General features: G+C 55.3%; 1 protein-coding gene across 6 annotated transcripts in view; it reads left to right on the plus strand.

Moving 5' to 3' along the window:
- The first annotated feature begins 7,186 nt into the window (after positions 1-7,186).
- PDE4A (phosphodiesterase 4A) overlaps positions 7,187-22,687 on the plus strand; it is a 31,069-nt gene continuing 15,568 nt past the window's right edge. For 2 of the 6 annotated variants that reach the window (XM_069495588.1, XM_069495597.1), the window contains exon 1: positions 18,404-18,453. Coding sequence is in view for 4 of the 6 variants with exons in the window: in XM_069495543.1 (XP_069351644.1) it covers positions 10,919-11,241 (323 nt within the window). In the remaining 2 variants the exon portion in view is untranslated. Of the gene's footprint in view, positions 7,235-7,892; positions 8,099-10,892; positions 11,242-18,238; positions 18,454-19,734; positions 19,884-20,025; positions 20,032-22,687 lie in introns of those variants that run through there. The other 4 variants (XM_069495553.1, XM_069495562.1, XM_069495543.1 and 1 more) reach the window with 4 other exon arrangements.

A 22,687-nucleotide genomic window follows, 5' to 3' on the forward strand; every position in this document is an offset into this window, starting at 1 on the left:
GCACAGACACAGCCTGCATTCATCCATTCAACGACTACTTAAGTATTTATTCAGTGCCTACCGTACACCAGGTGCTGGGCACAGAACAGTGAACAAAACATGACTCCCTGCCCCCATGGAGCTGAGCTTTATTGGCAGAAACTGAAAAGAAACAACATAAACTAAATATCTAACAACACATTGTGATTAGGACCACGACTTCCTGGAGGAGGTGAATTGCTCTTCAACACACACACACACACTCAAACCCAGACAAGCACAATCACACTATTGAACACCACAAACAGGCCTGAACCTATGACAATGTCCCCGAGGCCACATGGGTAGTGAGTGGCTGAACAGAGATTTGAAACTAGAGCCTGCATTTCTAAGCACCGTGAAATAGTGTTTTCTGCCGCATCAACACACAAATTCCCCTCTACACATACATACACACTTCTATTACAGTCACACGGAGGCACATCCAACTTTACACCCACGTAGGTAGACTGATGCGATGTTGCCCTGACACACACACACACACACTCACACACGCACTCCCCGCAGGTACAGTCTGGTCTCAACTATGTATGACTTAGACTCATAGAAAATTCCACCTGACCAGTTGCACATGCACAGCTGTGCATGAAGACTCATGCATATATACATGCATGCGTGTGCAGCGCACACACTCATGGCTGGAGCACTCCACGATCCTTCACAGACCTGCTTGGGCTCTGGGCGTGCAGCTTGGGTAGCCGTGAATGCTCCGGGCCACAGCGTAGGCGTCTGTCCTCACTTCCTTCTTCTGATCTGCTACCTTTCCCCACATCCTTCTGTCGAGAGAAGTGGGGGTGGCAGGATGTTGGGCTGGGTGAAGTCAGCTTTCCTCTGCCAGCCCAGGCCAGTGGCTCCCAGGCAGAGCTGGTGGCTGACAGCACTGACGAGCTGGGTGGGGGAAGAGGACTTTCTCAGCCTGAGCCTGGTGCCAGCTGCCCAGAGCAGCTTGCTCTGCCATCTGGACCCCTTCCCCAGCGTCCTGTCATCCAGGGGAGGAGGAAAGCTTAGAGGTATTCCTCCAACAGTTCCTGAGGCCCTGCCTCCCTCGCCTGGGGTTCTGCCAGGGCTAATTTCTGCAAACGTGCACTCGTGTCCTGAAGGTGGTAGGGCGCCTGTCTCTGCCTCTCCTCGCTGGCCTGTCACTCTCCTCTGGCATGGCTTCTTCCATGACTTCTTTCATTTGGCAAATCCTGGAGCACCCATCATAGGCTGTTCCAAGCACTGGGGATATAGCCAGGACCAGCTACAGAATTTGCAGGGTCCAGGGAAAGTGCAAATTCAGGCTCTCTGTTCAAAATTACAAAGAATTTCACCTGGGTGTGGTGGCTCATGACTGTAATTCCAGCAGTTTGGGAGGCTGAGGCAAGAGGATTGCTTGAGCCTAGGAGTTTGAGGCCAGCCTGGGTGACATAGTGAGACCCCACCTCTACAAAAAATAAAAATACAGCTGGTGTGGTGGTGCACACCTGTGGTCCCAGCTACTTGGGAGGCTGAGGCAGGAAGATCGCTTGAGCCCAGGAGTTCCAGGCTGCAGTGAACTATGATGACACTACTGCATTCCAGCCTGGGGCAACATAGCAAGACCCTCAGCTCTACTAAAAATAGAAAAAATTAGCCAGGTGTAGTGGTGCGCACCTGTAGTCCCAGCTACTTGGGAGGCTGAGGCAGGAGGATCGCTTGAGCCCAGGAGTTCCAGGTTGCGGTGAGCTATGATCACACCACTGCACTTGCCACTACACTCTAGCTGGAGTGACAGAGGGAGACTCTGTATCAAGAAAAGAAAAAGAAAGCTGAGTGAGGGACAGAGGGTGATGGGGTAGAGGGGAGACATCTCAGGAAAGCCTTCTGGAAAGAGGTGATTTTGAGCCGAGACCCAGAAGAGGTAAAGGAGTCAACCATTCGTTCATTCATTCATTCAAGAGAATGTCCCGTCTCTAAAAAATAAAAAATAATTAGCTAGGCACAGTGGCCCACACCTGTAGTCGCAGCTTAGTAGGCTGAGGCAGGAGGATCCCCTGAGGAGTTCGAGACCAGCCTTGGTGATATGGGAAAACCCTGTGTCTAAAAAAATTTTTTTTTCTATATTTAGTACCCTAGCTATTTTTTTCTATTTTTAGTAGAGATGGGGTCTCGCTCTTGCTCAGGCTGGTCTCGAACTCCTGAGCTCAAGCAATCCTCATGCCTTGGCCTCCCAGAGTGCTAGGATTACAGGCATGAGCCACCACACTGGGCCTAATAATTGTTCTTGTTACTATAATATTGGCTACCATTTTGTGAGTACCTACTAGGAACCAGGTGCTGTGCTCAGAACTTTATGCACATTGCTTCACATCATCCTCACAGTAACCCCACCAGGTAGGCATGAATATTATCCCCATTTTACAGATGAGGAAACTGAGGCCCAGAGAGGCTGCCCAAGGTTTTTTTGTTTTTGTTTTTGTTTTTTCTGATGAAGGGTCTCTGTCACCCAGGCTGGAATGAAGTGGTGCAATCATAGCTCACTGCAGCCTCGAATTCCTGGGTTCAGGTGGTCCTCCTGCCTCAGCCTCATGAATAGCTGGGACTACAGGCATGCAATCACCATGCCTGACTAATTTAAAAAAAAAATTTTTTTAGAGACAGGGTCTCCCTATGTTCCCCATCCTGGCCTCAAACTCCTGGGTTCAAGCGATCTTCCTGCCTCAGCCTCCCAAAGTGCTGGGATTACAGGTGTGAGGCACCATGCCCAGCCCTGCCCAAGGTTATACAGGCATAACTCAGAGATATTGTAAGTTCAGTTCCAGACCACCTCAATAAAGCTTATATCGCAATAAAGCAAGTCAACACAAGTTTTTTGGTTTCCCAGTGCATGTAAAAGTCACATTTACACTATACTGTAGTCTGTTAAGTGTGCAATAGCATTATCTCTTTAAAAAAACACTGCACATACCTTAATTAAACAATATTGCTAAAAAAAATGCTAACAATCCTCTGAGCCTTCAGAGTATCGTAATCTTTTTGCTGGTGAAGCGTCCTGCCTCAATGTTGCTGGCCGCTGACTGATCAGGGTGGTGGTTGCTGAAGGGTTGGGTGACTGTGGCGATTTGTCAACATAAGACAACGATGAAGTTCGCCACATCGATTGACTCCTTTCACGAAAGATTTGTCTGTTGCATGCAATGCTGTTTGATAGAATTTTACCCACAGTAAAATGGGTAACTTCTTTCAAAGTTGGAGTCAATTCTCTCAAACACTACCATTGTCTTGTCAACTAAGTTTATGTAATATTCTAAATCCTTTGCTGCCATTTCGGCAATGTTCACAGCATCTCCACCAGGAGTAGATTTCGTCTCAAGAAACCGCTTTCTTTGCTCTTCCACACTAAGCAACTCCTCATCTGTTTAATTTTTATCATGAGATTGTGGCCATTCTGTCACATCTTCAGGCTCCACTTTCTAATTCTAGTTCTCTTGCAATTTCTACCCCATCTGCAGTCCCTCCACTGAAGTCTTGAGCCCCTCAGAGACATCCATGACAGTTGGAATTAACTTCTTCCAAACTCCTTTGTTAATGTTGATATTTTGACCTCTTCCCATGAATTCCGAATGTTCTTAGTGCAATCTAGAATGGTGAATCCTTTCCAGAAGGTTTTCAATTGACTTTGCTCAGATCCATCAGAGGAATCACCATTCATGGCAGTCATGGCCTTATAAAATGTTATGTCTTCCATAGTAACACTTGAACGTCCAAATGACTCCTTTTATTCATGGGCTGCAGAATGGAGATTAAAACGGCATTCATCTCCTTGTACATTTCTATCAGAGCTCTTGGGTGAGCGGGTGCATTGTCAATGAGCAGTCATATTTTGAAAGCAATCTTTTTTTCTGAGCAGTAGGTCTCAACAGTGGTCTTAAAATATTCAGTAAAACTTGATATAGAAAGAAGTGCTGTCATCCAGGCTTTGGTGTTGCATTTGTAGAGCACAGACAGGGTAGAATTAGCATAATTCTGAAGGGCCCTAGGACTTTTCAGAATAATACATGAGCATTGGCTTGCACCGAAATCACCAGCTGTCACCTTAGCCCCTAATGAGAGAGTTGCCCTGTCCTGTGAAGCTTTGAAGCCAGACATTAACTTCTTTCTAGCTATGAAAGTCCTAGATGACAACTTCTTCCAATATACATTGAAAATATGTTGTTTAATGTAGCCACTTTCACCGATGATCTTAGCTAGGTCTTCTGCATAACTTCTTGACGATCCTACACCAGTGCTTGATGCTTCACCTTGTATTTTTATGTTATAGAGATGGCTTCTTTCCTTAAACCTCATCAACCAACCTCTGGTAGCTTCAAACTTTTCTTCTGTGGCTTCCTGACCTCTTTCAGCCTTCACAGACTTGAAGAGAGTTGGTGCTCTTCTCTGGATTAGGCTTTTGTTTAAGGGAATGTTGTGGCTGGTTTGATCTTCTATCCAGACAACTCAAACTTTCTCCGTATCAGCAATAAGGTTGTTTTGCTTTCTTATCATGAATGTGTTCACTGGAGTAGCTCTTTTAACTTCCTTCCAGAACTTTTCCTTTGTATTCATAACTTGGCTGTTTGGCACAAGAGACCTAGCTTTTGGCCTATCTCAGCTGTCTTTTGACATGCCTTCCTCAGTGAAGCTTAATCACTTCTAGCTTTTGATTTAAAGTGGGAGACATTTAACCTTTCCTTTCTCTTGAATACTTAGAGGCCATTGTAGGGTTATTCATTGGCCTAATTTCAACCTTGCTGTGTCTCAGGGAATAGGGAGGCCCAAGGAGAGGGAGAGAGGTTGGGAAATGTCCAATGGAGCAGTCAAAACACACACACACAACATGTATCAATTAGATTTAATGTGCTATTGGGCCCGGTTCATGGCACCTTGAAACAATTACAATAGTAACATCAAAGATGGCTGATCACAGGCCACCATAACAGATAGAATAATAATGCAAAAGTTTGAAATATTGCAAGAATTACCAAAATGTGACACAGAGACACCGAGAGAGCACATGCTGTTGGAAAAATGGTGCTGATAGACTTGCTCAACTCAGGGTTGCCACAAACCTTCAATTTGTAAAAAGTACAATAAAGCAAAGTGTAATAAAGTGTGCCTGCATGGCTAATAAGTGGCAAAGCCAGGATTTGAGCAGAGGGCTGACGGTGTCATTCCAGAGCCCGAGCGTCTTACTACATGGCCTATTGTGTGCATATCTGTATCCGTATTTGTCTGCATACACAGAGAAAGGTTGTCTCTCTCTCCCTGTGTCTGCCTTATTCCTTCCTCCCTTCATTCAGCATTCATTGAGACTATGTGTGGGGGGCCATAATGAACAGATGCCATTTCTTACTGGAGAACAAAGGTAATTACAACCATGACTGATGAGTGCTTATTAACCTGCACTTGGGCTGAAAAATGGAGGTGACTTTTAAGCTATCTCTATACATCCATTAATTCATTCAACAAATGTCTGTCAAGGGCCTTCCAGGCACTAAGCACTAGGTTGATGAGATGATATTTACATCCACTTTTACTAATTGACATTGAACTGAAGTGCTAGCTAGTGCAATAAGGCAAGAAAATGAAATTAGAAACAACATAGGGAGCAAAGCAGCTAGTCCACAGTAGACCTGCTAAGAACATTATAAATACGCTCTTGGGTCCTCAAAAATAATAACCAGACATTGAACAAAAACTTATTAAGAACCTATTATCATCCAGTCTCTCTTCTGGGCACTGGGGATATAATCATGAATAAAATAGAAAAAAATATTCTTGCCCTCTTGCAAGACAGGGTACGCTAGGGTGAGGAGAGACATAATAAATGTAATAAACAAATGTAGTGTGGTATGAGGCCATAAGTGCTGTGGAAAACCAGAGCTGGTTAAGGGTGGGTGGTCACAAGTCCTGGAGGTTTGTAACTTTAAATGGGGGTGGGGAGAGGAGAGAAATGCCTGAAAGGATGAGTTGTAAGCAAAGATCTGGAAGAGGTGAGGATATTTGGGGGAAGAGAGATCCAGGTGGAGAACAGCAAGTGCAAAGGCCCTGAGACCACAGCATGCTTGGTGTGTCCAAAAGTAGCCAGGAGAACAGTGTGGCTGGAGCCCAGGGCAGGGAAGTGACTGGGCACATCCTGCAGGACTGCATGAGCCACGTGTTGAAGATTTTGACTTTTCCTCTCAATGAAGTGAGAGCCATTGAGGGTTCTAATCAGAGGAGGGACAGGATCTGACTTGGGTTCTAAGAGGCTCCCATGGGCTCAGATGTTAGTAGCATTTATTAAGCACTTACTGAGTACCTGACACTGTTCTGTTCAATATAGCTTGATCTCATTTCATTCTTACATGGATCTCATAGGGATTATCATCCCATTTCACGGAGGAGAAACTGAGGTTCAGAGAATTTAAGTCACAGACCCATGGCCACACAGCAATAATCTTTAGCGCCTGGGTGCAAAGGTAAAGTAAGCCAGCCTCTCCCTCCCCCAGGCTTTTAGATAAGGATCGGCTGCAGCAGAACGCACCCATCACCGGGAGCTGAGTCTGTGTCCCTGTCTGTCTGTTTCTATTTCCACATGTCCCTGTCTGTCTCCGCGCGCCTCTGCCTGTGCGTCCCCCATCTGTGCCCAAGCCGCCGTCTCTCTGCGCCCGGCCCCCGCACATCAGAGCTATTTCGAGTTCGGGCATAAAAGCCCAACAGCTCGGAGGAGACGCTTCCTCCGGCCCCCGGCTCTGACCACGCGCCACACGCGGCCAGCTTTGGGGAGCTCCCAGTCTTCTCTGCGGGATCCCCACGCCGGGGAAGCCCCCGCGGGAAGACGGGTGGGGGCTGGGGCGACCCGGGCCCGGAGGCTCCCGGCCCCCCAGTGGCCAACCCGGGCATTGACGCTGTCCAGAACCCAAGCGTGCGTCAGCTGTCGCTTTGGCAACGGCCGGGAGACGTCACCAATAGGCAGTGCGTCAGCCGTCTGCTGGCGTCACGCCCCAGGGGAGGCAATAGGAAAGGGGCGGGAGCGGATTCCAAGCCCTACCGGCAGAGGGAGCCCCAGGGCGCTAATGGCAGATGCCTTTGGCTTGGTCCCGCAGGAGGCCCAGGCCTGGCCGACATGGCCCACGTAGTCCCCGTGGCGCGCTAGGTTGGCGGGATGAAGAGGAGTCGCAGTGCCCTGTCCATGGCCGGGACCAGGGACGAGGTGCGAGGGGCGGGGCCTGGGCTGGGGGCGGGGCTTAGGCCTCCAGGGAGACGGACGCCCTCTGGTGACCACAGCTGTTTACTGAGCGTAGTTCCACTACCTCAAGGCCCTGAGAAGTCTCTTTCCCTCGTGCCTCAGTTTACTCCCTTGATTTCATTTTTCTCCTGTTGCCCAGATTAACAGGCTCTCAGCCCCAGGGGCAGAGGGCAGGGGATTTCAAAATGGGGAGAGAATTTTGGCGAGGAAGTGGAATGGGGCGCTGGGAGTGAGGTCTTGAGGGTCTCAGGTGTGAGGCGTGGGAGAGGGCCATTGACATTAAGGCCAAGTGGGGGCCTCTTACACGCTGAGGGTGGGAAGAGACCCTCAGAAGGTGATGTGTTAGAGGGGTGAGACACGTGAGACAGAATGTAGACACATGAGGGCCCAGAACCCAGGGCTGGGACATCGAGAGGGGAACCCACAAAAATTATGGCTGAGAAGGTGCACCCTCAGACCTAAGGGGTGGGAGGGGTCAGCGAGTGGCTCAGACATGAGGGGGACACAGGGAGCCTATGCCCCCATCAGCTACTCCCTCAAATGATTTGGGAGGAGTGTTGGGGGGCAGGAGCCAGAGCTTCCCTGCCAGGCCACGCCCCCATCCCACCTTGTCCATCCTCAGAGGCCGCGGGAGACCCCCCAGCCCAGCCGTGCCAACATGCTGGGGGCCGACCTCCGTCGCCCTTGCCGCCGCCTCTCGTCGGGTCCCGGCCTGGGCTGGGCCCCTCCTGAGCCCTCCGACGCTGGGGTCCCTCAGCCGCCAAGGCCCACCACGCTGCCGCTGCTGATCCCGCCGCGGATTTCCATCACCAGGGCGGAGGCCGACAGGTAGGCAGGAGGGGGACCAGAGCGGGAGGTGGGGCGGAGGCACAGGGCCAGCTGGGCTAGGTCCAGCCACCAGCCCTTGGGAATCTGCAAGCTCTCTGCGGTTTGCAAAACTAATTGAAACTTCTGTAGCCTGGTGGTCAGCTGCGATAACCCTCCCCTGAGAAGCCCTTTGCAGCCTCTGCGAACCCCTTCTTCCATTCCCAGCTGCCTGAGTGAGCCCCCATCTTTCCAGCGCCAGGATAGCCCCATATTCGCAGAGCTGGGACAGGCTGGCCAGTCTGCTGTGCACCTGCCTCAGTGTCCCCTGTTGGGAGGATTCCGTTTCTTGTGCGCCTTAAAGGGCATGGTGGAGTCCTGGAGGTCTGGAGCGGCATTTTTCTTTCTCCAGGGGAGATGTGAGAAATATCTGGAAGCCCCAGCCTCACACTGCACTTTCTTGTAGTTTCTCATCTGGGGTCTTCCGAGGGCACCCAGCCCCTTCTCTTGGCCCAAGGATGAGCCAGAAAGCCAGACCGCTGAGCTGGTCCTGGCTACTGGCCGGCCACTGCCCTCATGTCCTCGCCTGGTCACCGCTCTCTGCAACCCCAACCAACCCCCCCTCCCATCTATTCAATTGGAGGGCTCCAGGTTCTCTGCTCCGGTAATGGTATAATGGCTCATTTCCAGATGGGGGGGAGGAAGTGACTGTCACTGCCCCCTGGGGCCGCCTAAATTGCACCTCTCCGCCACCATCCCACTAGCCTCTGGTTCAAGTCCAGCTTGATCAGGCCACAGCTCCAGTTACCAGCTAGGGGCCAATGCCTTGTGCCCTCCTCCTGCAACCCCAGCAGCGGCCTGACACCGCCCCTACCCCCACCCCGTGTTACCCATCCCCCATCCAGATCTCTGACCAACGTTACAGCCGCCTCCCACCATCCAAGAATTTGAACTAGCTCAGGACCCCAAATGATCTGGAAAGAACCCACAGCCCCTGAAAATCCCCTAGAAGCCATTTTGAGTGTGCACTTGGGGGATGTTCCTGAGAGAAGTGGGGGACACAGTTCTGGCCTCTGGGATGCCCCGCGGCTGCTGATGGGGGGCTGCCAGTTCTTGCTCTGCGTTCGCCCACGCCAGGAGCCCCCTCCCGCAGGGAGAAGCGTGGCTGTGGGGGTTGGAGACGGGCAGTTTTTTTTACTAGGAGAACAGCGCAGGGGGAGGGCGGTGGCAGACGGCACGGCCTGCCCTGGGGAGCCCGTGAGAGGGGGCGCACGGGGGCGGCGGCCTTGTCCCCGGGGAACAGGCACCAGAGCAGTTTTGCGTCCGGGCTCTTATCGGCGTGGGGGGTGAGGCACGGAGGCGCTTGCGCTCCCCCCTCCCAGCAGCCACCCGAGCTCGGCCGGGGCCCGGGAGGGGGGATGGGGGCGCGCTCGGATCCCTCTCGCTCTCTGCTCGCTCGCTCGGCGCGGCGCTGGGGGAGGCGGGAGCGTGAGTCACGGCGACTCCCGATTTAGGTGCCGGAAGGGGGGCTTTGCCGGCGGGGGCCGCGGGGAGGAGGCTTGGCTGTTTACTCTCCTGAAAAGGGCACGGGGCTGCGCCCCATGGCTACCGGGGACCTGCCTCAGTTTACCTCCCGCAGAAATGCTTTAGGAGAGGCAGCAATACACAAAGCAGTGGGCGGGCAACCGGGTATTGGCCACAGGGTGTCCTCCTGGAGCCACAAGGGAACCAAAGGGACACACCCCAGAAACACTCCAAAGAGGCCCCAGGCCGACCACATACACACACACACACACACACAACACACATAGATGTCCTTAGATACCATGGTCAGACAACAGAGGCAGAATCGCGTGCACAACTCCTGGAGCACGCACCGGCCTCAAGCACACCCAAGCGCTTGGGAACATATCCACAGCCCCCAGGCTCCCGGAACATACCCCGTAGGGGCGGACACCTTCCAAACAGGCAGCACACGTGCGCGCACATCCTTCACCCACAGACACACAGAGATATACACACAGCCAAATCCCGAGAAACAGGCAGACAGCAGCAGCCAACCACGTGCACAAAACACACTTCCAGCCGACACTGAAAACAGACAACCCTCGGAAGAGGCCACGTGCGCGCACATCCCGCCTCGGGCACGCACCATCACCATCCTGCGACCCACAAACAGGAGATCCTACACACTCCGCCGCTGCCGGCAGCAAGCACCGGGCTGGTGGCACCCGGACCACTCCCCAAAAGCTCTCCCTGGCCAGGGGTAGCAGCGAGGACACGCCAGTGACCGGCTCCTCCCCCGCCATGATGGACCGACTGACTGACACTCCGGCAACCAGTCGGGTGTCTTCTCCCGGATCGGATTAACCGTTTAACTCCTTTGTGCCAGTGCGCGCAGCAGCTAGGCAGGGTGCTCCGAAGAAAGCTGAGTTCCGGCGCCCCCTCCCCGCCCGGAGCGGGGCTCTGCGTGGGCGGAGAGGGGCCCCCTCCTTAGGTGGCTGCCCCCCACTGGCCCGGACGGAGGAGGAGGGGGGCGGCGCTGACAGCCGCGGCGGGCGGGGGGCGGGGAGGGGCGGGACGGGGCGGAGGAGCCGGGGCTGGCGCCGAGCGGGGCGCCCAGCGCGGAGAGCGCAGCCCGGCACGGAGCAGAGCGCCAGGCGCCGACAGGAAGCCGCGGCGCCCGGCCCGGGGGCGATTGGCCCACAGCGCCCCCGGGGCGCCATGGCCCTACCGCGGCCGGGCGCACCCGCGGGGCCCTGGGCTCGTGGACTCGTGCGCAGCTGAGCGGGGTGCAGCTTGGAGAAGCCGGGGCCCCCCAGGGCGCAGGTGGGGGCCGGCGCCATGGAGCCCCCGGCCGCCCCCTCGGAAAGGAGCCTGTCTCTGTCTCTGCCCGGGCCCCGGGAGGGTCAGGCCACCCTGAAGCCACCCCCCCAGCACCTGTGGCGGCAGCCTCGGACCCCCATCCGTATCCAGCAGCGCGGCTACTCCGACAGCGCGGAGCGCGCCGAGCCAGAGCGGTCGCCGCACCGGCCCATAGAGCGCGCCGACGCCGTGGATACCAGCGACCGGCCCGGCCTGCGCACGACCCGCATGTCCTGGCCCTCGTCCTTCCACGGCACTGGCACCGGCAGCGGCAGCGCGGCGGGCGGAGGCAGCTGCAGGCGGTAAGACTCCCGGCCGCTGATGCGCGCGGAGCAGATAGGCGCGCAGAGAGCACGCAACTCGACCCGCCGACCGCAGGGGGCGCTATGGTGCGGGTGGGGGTCAATGTGACTCGCGGGGGCGGAAGGGGGTAGTTGTGCTGCGGGGGCGTCGGGGACCTGGCCCCTGGTTGTGCACTGCACAGGAGGCTTCCTACTGAAACCAGTTCTGAGGTCCACTTAGGGGGCGCCATGCCGCGTGTGGTATTAGTGGGGTCTGGGGAAAGGGGCCACAGCTTTAGGGGGCTATATTCTTAGTCGGTGACAGTGCAGCAAGCACAGCAGATAGACTGGGTACCATTTGGAGGGACTTTCTTGGGGGCATTGTCCTGAGGGTAGACTCGCTGTGTTTGGGGTATCCTTTGGGGCACTCTGTTGTAGACATCTTCTAGGACTACAATGTTTACTCCAGGCTGCGGGGCTCTCAGGGTCCTTCTAGGGGGTGGCAGACTGTATGGGGGGAGGCATTCGTGGACTGTTCAGCAGCTGGGGTCCGAAATCCAGAGGGTCCTCTTGGGGGAGCACTGTGTTGGGAGCCTGTGCATTGAGTTGGAGCCCCCTTCTCAGGGCAGGAGTGTTAGGGTCCAGTGGCTGCCCAGAGGCAGGGGATAGTGCAGAGGGGGCGCCTGGTCCCACAATAGGGTGAAGGAAGGAGTCCCTGGCTCTGCCAAGGTGACAGTGTAGTAACGGTGCTTGTGTTGGGCTTGCCCTGGCGCTATGCTCCAACTGACCTGCGTTTGCTCCAGCTGTTGGGGTATGAACAGCTGTGGCTACCTCAGCTGTATGCCTGGGCTTCTGGCATCTTATGATTGTGACACAGTGACTGTGTGTGTTCCAGGGACAGTGTGACAATGTGATTGTCACAGTGTGGCTGTGTGCTTCCAGGATAGTGTGGTTGTGACTATGACTGTGTGTGCTCTAGGGCCACAGTGATTTTGCAGGGTGTCTGTGTCTGTTCCTGGGACAGTGGCTGTGACAGTGACTATGTGTGCCCCAGGGATGCTGTGACTGTCACAGGGTGACTGTGTGTCCTCATGGGACTTAGTTATCATGGCAGAGTGACTGTGTCTGTTCCTAGGACAGTGATTGTGAGATGGTGTCTGTGCTGCAGGGACACAGGGATTGTGAAAGTGTGCGTGATTGTGGCACTGTGGTGTGTACATTCCCAGGGACAAAGTGACTGTGTCAGTGGAACTGTCTGTGCTCCCTGGGAAACTGTGATTGGGACACCGTGACCGTGCTTTCCTCTGCCTTAGATGCTCACATCTGCAAGTCAGTGCTCTGACTGGGGGGCTGTGTCCCCGTCTGCCTGGTGTCTCCAACCACCTGGTGTTCTTAGTTATTGTATCTGCTTTGATGGTGCTCGGGGTCTGACAGTGTGTGCTCCAGTGACGTGTGTGACTGGCACCCATGGGTGCCTCGCTGCTTGTGACATTACCAAAGATGGTCAGATTTGGGCTTCTCAGCCCTGAAGTTTCCAAGTGAGTCCCCTCAAGGCTGTGACTCTACTCTTCCTAGTTCTCTCTGGGGGTCTGCGGCAGCCATCACAGTCCCCCAGGCCACCCCCACCTCTGTCTCTGGCACCCCCAGCCCCAGCACCCTTGCCCCCACCAGCAATCGAGTATCACAGGCCCAGCACATGCAGCCTCATAGTTCCCAAAGGGAACTTCATAGATGCTGGAGGAAAACAAAGCTGGAATCAACAGGAAATGCCAAGACTAGGGCAGCAGGCCAAACTGAGTCAGGTCACTGTCCTGAGAGACCAAGGAGGGGGTGGGGGGCAGTAAGATCCGGGCTACATTCCCTTTCAAGGCCCCAGAGACCAGGGGTCCCTGGGGTGCTGCCTCTCAGGGAACAGTGGCTGAGCGGTAATAATCATCATTATTTTAGCAGAATCCATTTGGCAATGTCTCACCCTCAGTCTCCATGCCAGGGAGTTTTCCATACATCCTTCATGAGATATTCCTATTGGACAGATGGAGAAACTGAGGCCCAGAGACCAAACCCTGTCTCCTTCTCGCCTAAGCTCACACAACCAGCAAATAGCAGAGCTGAGATTCAAATGCAGGTCTGCCTGACACCTGTGTGCCTTTTTCTTTTTTCCTTTTCTGAGACAGGGTCTTGCTCTGTCCCCTGGCTAGAGTGCAGTGGTGTTTTCATAACTCACTGCAACCTCAAACTCCTGGGTTCAAGTGATCCTCCTGTCTCAGCTGCCCGAGTAGCTGGGACTATAGGCACATGACACCACTCCCGGCTTATTTTCTATTTGTAGTAGAGACGGGGTCTCGTTCTTGCTCTGGCTGCTCTCAAACTCCTGAGCTCAAGCAATCTTCCCCCCTCCACTTCCCAGAATGCTAGGATTACAGGCATGAGCCACTGGGCCTGGCCCTGTGTGTCTTTGCATAAGTGTCTTACTATCTCTGAGTCTTGATTCTCCCATCTGTAAACTGGAGCTGTTGTTGACACTGCCCTGTGGGGGTCAGTTTGAGAGATCTGTGAACTTGGGGACGTGTGTAAGGGACTTAACACAGTGAGTGCTTCGTAGATTTCGCTCAGGGACCGGGATTCAGGCGGCAGGTGGGGCCTGGGTAGACCCTACTTCTCCCAGGTGGGAAGAAAATACGGGAACCTCAACCACATCCCCACATGGACTCAGGTTTGTGTTTCACTGTGGGCCTGTGTAACCTTCGGTGTCTGTGCGAATGTCCACAGCTGGGACCGATGGGTGCGCTGTGGGCTGGCATTGGTACCAGGGTCCTCCCCTGGCCCCCTAGGCAGAAAGAGCAAAACCTCCAATGGGAAGGTCTTTCCTTAGAACGGGCATTTCTCCAGAAAAAGGGGTTCTACCTGTGCACACAGAGGGGTTTCCAGCGCTGTCCACCTTGGAGTTCATTCATCCAGCCACCAGAAAGGGGGTCCAGCGAGCCCTCTCGATTTGAGTCAGAGGAATTCCCAGAGGGAGGCACTCCGCCCCCGCCCCCACCCCACCCCCGCTTGGCATCCAAACCTCCCCTCCGGACCTGGGGATGTATGAGGCGGCTGAGTCACGGCACCGCCACGATCTGTCAAGAAGCAGATGGAGAGGGAGGAAGAGGACTCTGGTTGTGGGTGGGGGGTAGGGTGCCTGCATTGGGGGCGGGGCCAACGTAGCGACCTGCCCCCCACCTTGGGCCCCCAAACTCTCCCCATCGAGAGTGGCGCAGCGTGGCCCCAGGTGGAGGGGGCCAGGCTGGGGTCTCTGGTCCGTGGTCTCTGTCTCCACTTGGGTCCCCCACCTTCCCTTGTCCCTGGATGTGTACTGAGAGCGGGTCTCTCCTCGCGCCCCTCCTTCCGCGCGCCCCCTGCTGGACGACGAGAAAGGGACAGCCCGGGTGTGCGCTCCGAGAGCGGACCTGCCTCTGGGACGCTAGTCCTCGAGCATAGCAAAGTCGCCGCCGCCGCCACTGTCGCGGCGCCCCGTATTATTATTTCATACTTATTGAGCGCCCTGGAGAGCGGGCGCCAGGCCGGCCAACCGCAGTATGCGAGTGGGGTCCTCGCCCTCGCGGGGTTGGGACCAGGCGGCTGCTCCGGTGTCCCACATTCCCAGCTAAGCGGGGCGGAGACTGCCGCCTGGCGGAGAGAGATGAACTTGGCCGAGAAGTTGCCCCCGCGGAGTTCCCTTCCCGCCTCCGCGTGCTTGCTCCCCATGCAGATGCCAGGGCCTCCCGACACCCCTGCGTTTCAACTCCCAGCATCCTTGGCTCTGCACTCCTGCCCAGGAAACAGAGACAAGGGGACTTGCCCAAGGTCACGCAGCGAGGAAGGGAAGATTTTGAGGTTAAAAACCAGGTCTCCTTCCCTGGGGACCAGTAGTTAAGATTCACATTGCAGCCCTCTCCGCTGACTCGCTGTGTGACTTGGGGCCAGCCATTATATTTCCCTGTGCCTCAGTTTCCTCATAAATCAAACTGGGGTTGAAAAATAAGAACTGCCCACCCCCAGGCCTGTGGTAAGGCTGAGTTGGCTGACGTAGGTGCTGGGCCGCCAGGAGCTGGTGTTTGGAGAAAACACTTCCTCAAATGACATCAGCAGAGCCCAAGGGGGCGTCCCCCAAAACCGCAAACCCGGCGGGATGGGAGAGTGAGAGTTCCATCTTTCACTGGGAACAGATTGCCTGCAAGCTTCTGTGCGTTGTTCACTGTCTGGGGGGTGAGGACAGAGTTTTGGGGGGCCTCTGAGCCCACTGTTTTCACTTCTGTGTATGTGAGAGTTCAAATCCAGCCTTTGCCCTTCACTGGCTGTCAGCTTCAGCCTTCGTTTCCTCGTCTGTAGCAGAGCTATTCATTCCATAAACATTGACCATCTTTGGGGCTGTGGCTTAAAGCCAGAGTTCCAGTCCGTGCTCTCTCCTGGAGTTCTCAAGCTAGGGGCTGAGTCAGAAATAAATCCAGTAAAGCTATACAATAATGCCAGATGGTGACACATGGGATGAAGAAAAGAGGGACCCTGAGGTCAGGGAAAGCCTCTTGGAGGAGGTGTCATTTGAACAGAGACCTAAATAAAGTGAGAAAGGATGCTAGGAGGGTGTCTGATGGAAGAGGACATCAATCAGTGGGAACAGCCGGTGCAAAGGTCCTGTGGTAGGAGCGTGTCTGACATGTTGGAGGCAAGTGTGTCTGGGGACACCACCCAGGACAAAAGATTGTCCCAAACTTAAATGTCAATGGTGCCAAGGCTCAGAAGCCCTACATTCTCAGTGAGGTGATTTCACCTCAAAGGGGGTGAAATTTGGTTCTTGCTGGGGGAGGATGGAAAAAACATCTTACTTTTAAGTAAAAAGCATAGATATAGTCACAGTCCATAAATAGGCGTTAACATTTTATGGGGGAGGAGATTAGGGGAAAAAATGTCTACAAAGGCTATTCCATAGAGGGTCAAGAATGAAATAAAGGGTGACAAGCATTTGTTTACAGCCTGGTTCACCCACACACTGGTTGTGTGACCTTGAGCAGGTTGTTTCTCTGCAAGACTCAGTTTTCCCATCTGTGAAATGGAGACAATAGGATCACCTCGTGGGTGTTTTGTGAGGATTAAATGAGATCATAGCTAGTGGCACTGCATGCACAGAAAGCATTCTAAAACTGTTATCATCATCATCATCATCTTCATCTTCATCTCTATCCTCTGGCCAGTGTACTGACTTGTGTATTATAAACCCTTAATAAATGTTCTGTCAAATGATGATAATAACCATAACTAATATTTAGTGAGTGCTTACTATGTGCAGACAATTTTCTGAGCCTTTTATGTGTCCATCCATGGGGCGTGTAATAGTGTACCCATTTTACAGCTGGGGAAACTGAGGCTCAGGGAAATGAAGCAACTAGCCCAAGATCATATGGCTAAGAAGTGCCAGAAGCCAGACTCAAGTCCAGACTACCTGTCTCTGGGCCCCATGGCATCGGAGTGGACAGCTAGAGAAGGAAAGGTATTTCACAGAAACGGGAACGTAAAACAGATATTCACCCCATTTTTAAAATTTAAAACAAGCATCTCTCCTTTCCCTAACCCCAAAGAGCTGCAGACAGGTTGGGGTAGACTCTGGAATTATAACCAGCTGGTTGACTTTGTTCAAGGTTCTTCACTTCTCTAAGTCTCAGTTTTCTTATCTGTGAAAGGGGATAATGTGTGCCCCATGAGGTCCCCATAGTTGGGCATACGGAGCCACTGCTGGGGCCCCAGAAAGTTCCCATCTGTGTGTACTTCTGTGCCTGCTGCTGTGGGAAGGTCGGGCTGTTGGGGCCACCTCACGAGCTGTAGCAGCACCCCAATTCTAAAAGGTGCCTCTGGGATTCTAAGGAGTGGCAGGATTTGGGAGGTGATCTCAGGGGTGCCTAGGGGCGGTGGGCACACTTAGGGCTTCTAGGGGTGTCAAGAGATAAAGCCATCTCAGGAGCTGTGGGCAGCATTCTGGGTTATCCCCAAGGATTTGGGGTGCATGATGAATCTGGCCTAGGGTGTGGGACTGTCTCAGGAGCTGTGAAGGAATCAAGTTCTGCCCCTGGGGTCTATGGGGCATCCCAGGATTTTTGGTGGCACCTGCGTGGTTACAAGGGCATCTCCTATGTCTGAAGTCATCCCTGAGATTGTGTTGGGATTCTCTGCACTTGTAGGGGCATCTCAGGGGTGCTAAGGATTTGAGGGACATCTGAGGGACAGTGGAAACATTCCAGAGGTCTGTGAAGGACTCTAGGATTTGGGGGGACCCACATGTGGTCTGTAGAAACGGCTCTGGGCATGTGAGGAATTCTAGGGGTGCTCTGGGAGGTGATGGAGCTCTCGAGGAGTTTGGGGACATCTGAGAAACTGTGGAGGGGCTCCTGGGGTCTGAAGAGGTTTCTCTTGGGCTCTCAGAGCACTGCTGGGGTTTGTGGGATGTCTCAGAAACAATGAGGACACTGCTAGGATTGTGGGGACATCGGGGAAGCTATAGGAGTGCCGAACCGCTTATTGGGGGATCCCAGAATACCTAGGGGTTGTGTGGGGAAGCCCAAGGATTTTAGGGTACCCCTGGGTTGTGTGGCGATGTCTCAGGGACAGGGAGAGTGCTACCAGGGGTCTAAGGGACTGTGGGGACAGCTGCTGAGGTCTGTGGGGCCTCTTAACACCACGGAGTTTGTGGGAGCCCCAGTGATTTGGGGGGCAACCCTCGTGTTTGTGGAGACGCTTCCGGCTATGTGGGGACATCAGAGGAACTTCAGGGTGGCCATGGGGTCTGCGGGGGTGTCCCTGCATCAGCTCTGTGGGCGCCCCAGGCCTGCCCCGCCCCGGGGGCGGCCCTAGAGCGAAGCCGGAAGGGCCGAGGCGGCCGGGCGGGGTGGGGCCGCGGGCCCGGGGCTGGGCGACCGGCCTGCGTGGGCCTCGCGGGGCGGGCGGTGCAGCTGCCCAGCGCCCGCCGAGGCGGGGCCGCCCCGCGGCCATGGCGCGGTCGCGCGGCCTAGGCCGAATCCCCGAGCTGCATCTGGCGGCCGAGGACGAGACCTTCCTGCCCGAGTCCCTGGCCCCGAGGGCGCCCCGCCGCCCGCGGTCACCGCCTTCCTCTCCGGTCTTCTTCGCCAGCCCGTCCCCAACTTTCCGCAGGCGCCTTCGGATTCTCCGCAGCTTCCAGGATTTTGGCCGCCAGGCGTGGGCTGGGTAAGTGCGCGCTGGTGGCCGTGGGTTCGAGTCTCCCCTGGCCGCCTGGCGCGCGCTGGGGTGTCGGGTTGGTGGCTCGCTCTCCACAGACTCACTTTTCCCCTTCGGTCACATGGCAGTGATAAAAATCATCCCTGCCCGCCAGGGTTGCCAGGGAGAGATCTGATAGGGCATGCAGTAGATGCTCAATAAATATTATGTCCCTCCCACTTCCTGTGCAAAGCTGAAGGTGCGGTCACGATTTGGGGGAGTGAGATCCACCTGCCATCCAGGGTGTCCTGGGGACATGTGTTCAGTTCTGTTGGCCTCAGTCTAAGGGCCTGTGAAATGGGGCCAGCAGTGCCCTCTCGGTGTTGCCTTGCGGTGAGGCTCGGTGTCACCGCGTGCACCGGGCATCAAGGGCAAATGCAAGTTCCCTTCCTGGCCAGACCGGGGGGTGGGCTGCGGAGGCGGGAAGCCTGCGGGTGACAGGCCTGGAGGGCACATCCGGTCTGGCTTCCCAATGCCCCATTTATCCTGGAGGCTGAGGGTGGCAGCCCACAGGTGGGCAAGAGCTGGCGCTGGGGGCTTCTCCCCTCTGCTCTCCGCACGCACTTGTGTGGGAGCCCGGCTGGGGCGAAGGTACTGCGGGCTGGACCGGACCCAACGCCGGCGGGAAGAGATGGGGACGGGGAGAAGAGGAGGAGGGGTAGGGGCCTTTGGGAGCCCTGAGTGGGGTCCTGGGGGTGGGGGGAAGGTTAGTGCCTCTCTCTGGGTCTCTCTGTCTATGTCTCTCTCTCCACTTCTGTCTCCCCCATCTCTGTTTGATCTCTTCCCCTCCCACCTCTCAGTTATACCTGCCCGCATTCATCTGGCTTTTGTCACCCAGCCACGGGCACTCCGCGGGGACTATCTGCGATCTGAGACCTAGAGCAGGCCGAGCTTGACGTCAGGGCAGGGAGGAGGGAGGCGGGGCCAGAGGAGGTGGTGGAGGGGGGCCCGGGGGAATGGCCCAGAGCTAGGAAACCGGAGCCCGGGGCACCCCGAGGCCCAGGAGGGAGGGGGGCAGGAGGGAAATGTTCCGCAAGACCCCCGCAGGGGGGGCATGCATGGAGCCCTTGCGGCCCTGAGCCCCCACGCTATCCTCCCTGCTGCCCGACCGCCCCGGGTTGTCCCTGGGGGGGTCACCGAGGGCGTGGAGGCGGGTGTGGAGGCGGCGCCGCCGCGGCCACAAACACCTCGGGCCTGGCGAGCAGGGCATGCCACACTGCCGTGCCTCCGTCCCCATGCACGCCCCGACGGCTCTTGGCTTCCATGCGCTCTAGTGCAGCGCCCCGGGCCCGGCCCCGGCCTCCTGCCTTGGCATTGTCCCCTGCGGTCCCTGAATCCCTGACCCACTTCTCCTTCAACGAGGAGGACACCCGTCGGCGCCCTCTGGGCAGATCTGTCAGGTGGGTGGCCCATGGCCAGTGCCCTCCTTTAAAACAGGAGGGCACTGGCAGCGGTGTGGGGGCTTTGAATCCATCTTGGGGGAGAACCCTAAGTGGCTTCCAGGATCTGGTTTGAGCCTCACCCCCTTCCCTGGTCTGAGAGGTCTGGGTACTGCTGAGGGCTTCCTGAAGGTAGCAGCCCCCAAAGTGGGTGCTGGGTCCTGCTCCATTCTTGTCTCTCCAAGGTGAGATCCCTTCACCCCATTTGTGCCCCTAGACCTGGGCTTCTGGCATTCACCTTGGCGGCAGTTATGGGTGTCCAGCGTCACCTGGGCTCCACTCCCAGGCCACTGGCCTGGAGCCAGTCCCTAGGGCCTGCTGAGTATGTCCAACCCTACCTCCCCCCACCCCTGGCTGGGGCTGCCAGGCTGAAAACCAAGCTGAGTGGGGGCGGGGTGGGGAGGTTCTGGGATGCCTGGAGGGTGTTTGGAATCAGCTGGACAGAACTGGGGCCATAAAGTGGCCTTAAGGTTCTCTGAATACTCAGATACCCAACACAGACACGCACACTCCAGACACAGCCATGCGCAGGGCAATCGAGGTCACCTGGTGTTTACTATATGAGGTATGGGTCTCCCGGCTGGTGGGGGCACCAAGAGAACCCTGCAGGGACCTCATGGCCACGCACAGGTGACACACAGATCACAGCAACCCTGGCCCCACCCCTCAAACAGCCTTGTCTACACTATGATCTCTGCAGGAAGATGTCACTGAAACATACACCTGCAGGTTCCTGCAGGCCGGACTCCCACACCTACTCCCAGACACACTCAGGAACACACCTTGTACCCATTCAGGGGTCAGAGACAGTTACAGCGTCTGTGTGGCACTTTCATAAGGTCACACAGACTGAGAAACCCGCTGATGTAGACACTCAGATGCACACAGGCATGAACAGCCAGCTCCCGCTCACACACACAGATGTACAATGCCACACAGACACCTACGTACACATGGGTGCCCTCCTCCTTCCCCCGGACTCTTACATATGCCAACCCTCCTTGCGCACCCAGCCCCACAGACAGCCGTGTCACCTGGCACCACGCGCCTGCCTGGGAGACACACACCAGCGCCCGCCCTCAACCTCCGTGTGACCTTCACAAAGCAAATGCCAGGCCTTTCCATAAAGGCTGCCTGTCACCTCCTACGAGTGAGCGTGTCAGGTGGAGTGGCGCAGGGATCCCGGGAAAGACACCAGGCCTCCCTGCCCTGTTTGTCTGCCTTGGGGGCAGATAGTCCAGTGCAGTTTTGTAGTTCAGCTGCCCAAGTTCAAGTCCACGTTCTAGCACTAATAACCAAGTTATTCATCCTTTCTGTGCCTTGATTTCTTTGTCTGGAAAATGATGCATTAATGCGTGTCCAAGCATAGCACCTAGCATGTGGCATTCAGTAACAGTTGTCGACATTCATTGTTATTATAATCTTTACCAACTGTGTTCCCTCCCCTGCCCACACCGCACACATCATGCTTGTTTGTTTCCCGTTGGTCCCTGCAGCAGAAGTCTCCAAGGCCTGGATTGCCTCTGGGCTGAACGCTCCCAGATCCTTGGGGACCCCAGGTGGGCAGGCCTAGGACCCCAGAGGGGTGGAAGCGCAAGTAGCAACTTCATTTGAAAGTGCCACCAAATAAATGTTCAGCCTGCCTGAGGGGGAGTCTTGGGCATGTCATTTCACCTTGAATAGAGTATCTGGGTGCCTGGCTGTGATGTGGTTTGTGGCTTTGGGTCCCACTGGGATGTCACCAGAGCAGCCTTTAGCCTGACTTTGGGGCCACCCTGAACAGTCAGAGTGGCAGGCCAGGGAGGGGTGTATCCGTGGTCCAGGGGTCTGATTCTTGGGAATGGCTGAGACACCCCCTCCCAACTCCCAGGCAGCAGTTGTATAGCCACAAACCCCTCCCCTCTTCCTTCCCTCAGCCCAGGGGACATCTTCCAGAAGCACAAACAGCAGGGCCCCAGGGAGTGTCCCTCTTCCCATCCAGGCCTCTGGGCCACTGCTGACATGAGCCGAGTCCCCTGGGGCTGGTGTATCTGCCAGCCGTGCTAGCTGGCTGCCCTCTCAGGGCCTGGGGCTCACCTTCCCTAAACTGCAGTGCAGCTTCGGCTCCTGGCCTGTGAGTCTTCTGTATGTAGGTATGTTCCTGTCCCCTCCCCTGGGGCCGAAAAATCCAGGCTGGGCCTGGCCATGGTTCTCAGGCAGTGAGGCCACCAACCCGTCGCAGCCCCTCTGTGACTCAGCCTCCGTCTGGAACAGGGATGTTAACATAACCCGCCCCATAGAGGTGGTTGGAGATAGAAATGGGTTAATGTATATAAGGCACCTCAGTAGTGCCGGGCACACAGCAAGAGCCCACTAAATGTCTTGTTGTTTTTACTGTATACCTGAAAGGATCTAACCTGGCACCTGGTACACAGCAGGTGCTCGGTAAATGGGCATTATCATCAAAGGCCCAAGTGGTGATCTGTGAATATTCCACCTTGAGTGTTTTTTATAAATTTACTTTTAAAACCAACATATAGTAAAATTTGCCCTTTTTTTTTTTTTTTTTTTTTTGAGATGGAGTCTCACTCCGTTGCCCAGGCTAGAGTGCCGTGGCATCAGCCTAGCTCACAGCAACCTCAAACTCCTGACCTCAAGCGATCCTCCTGCCTCAGCCTCCCAAGTAGCTAGAGCTACAGGCACGTGCCACCACGCCCGGCTAATTTTTTCTATTTTAGTAGAGATGGGGTCTTGCTCTTGCTCAGGCTGGTCTTGAACTACTGAGC

This window comes from Eulemur rufifrons, chromosome 2, assembly GCF_041146395.1.
Source record: "Eulemur rufifrons isolate Redbay chromosome 2, OSU_ERuf_1, whole genome shotgun sequence".
In the NCBI taxonomy this organism is placed as follows: Eukaryota; Metazoa; Chordata; class Mammalia; order Primates; family Lemuridae; genus Eulemur; species Eulemur rufifrons.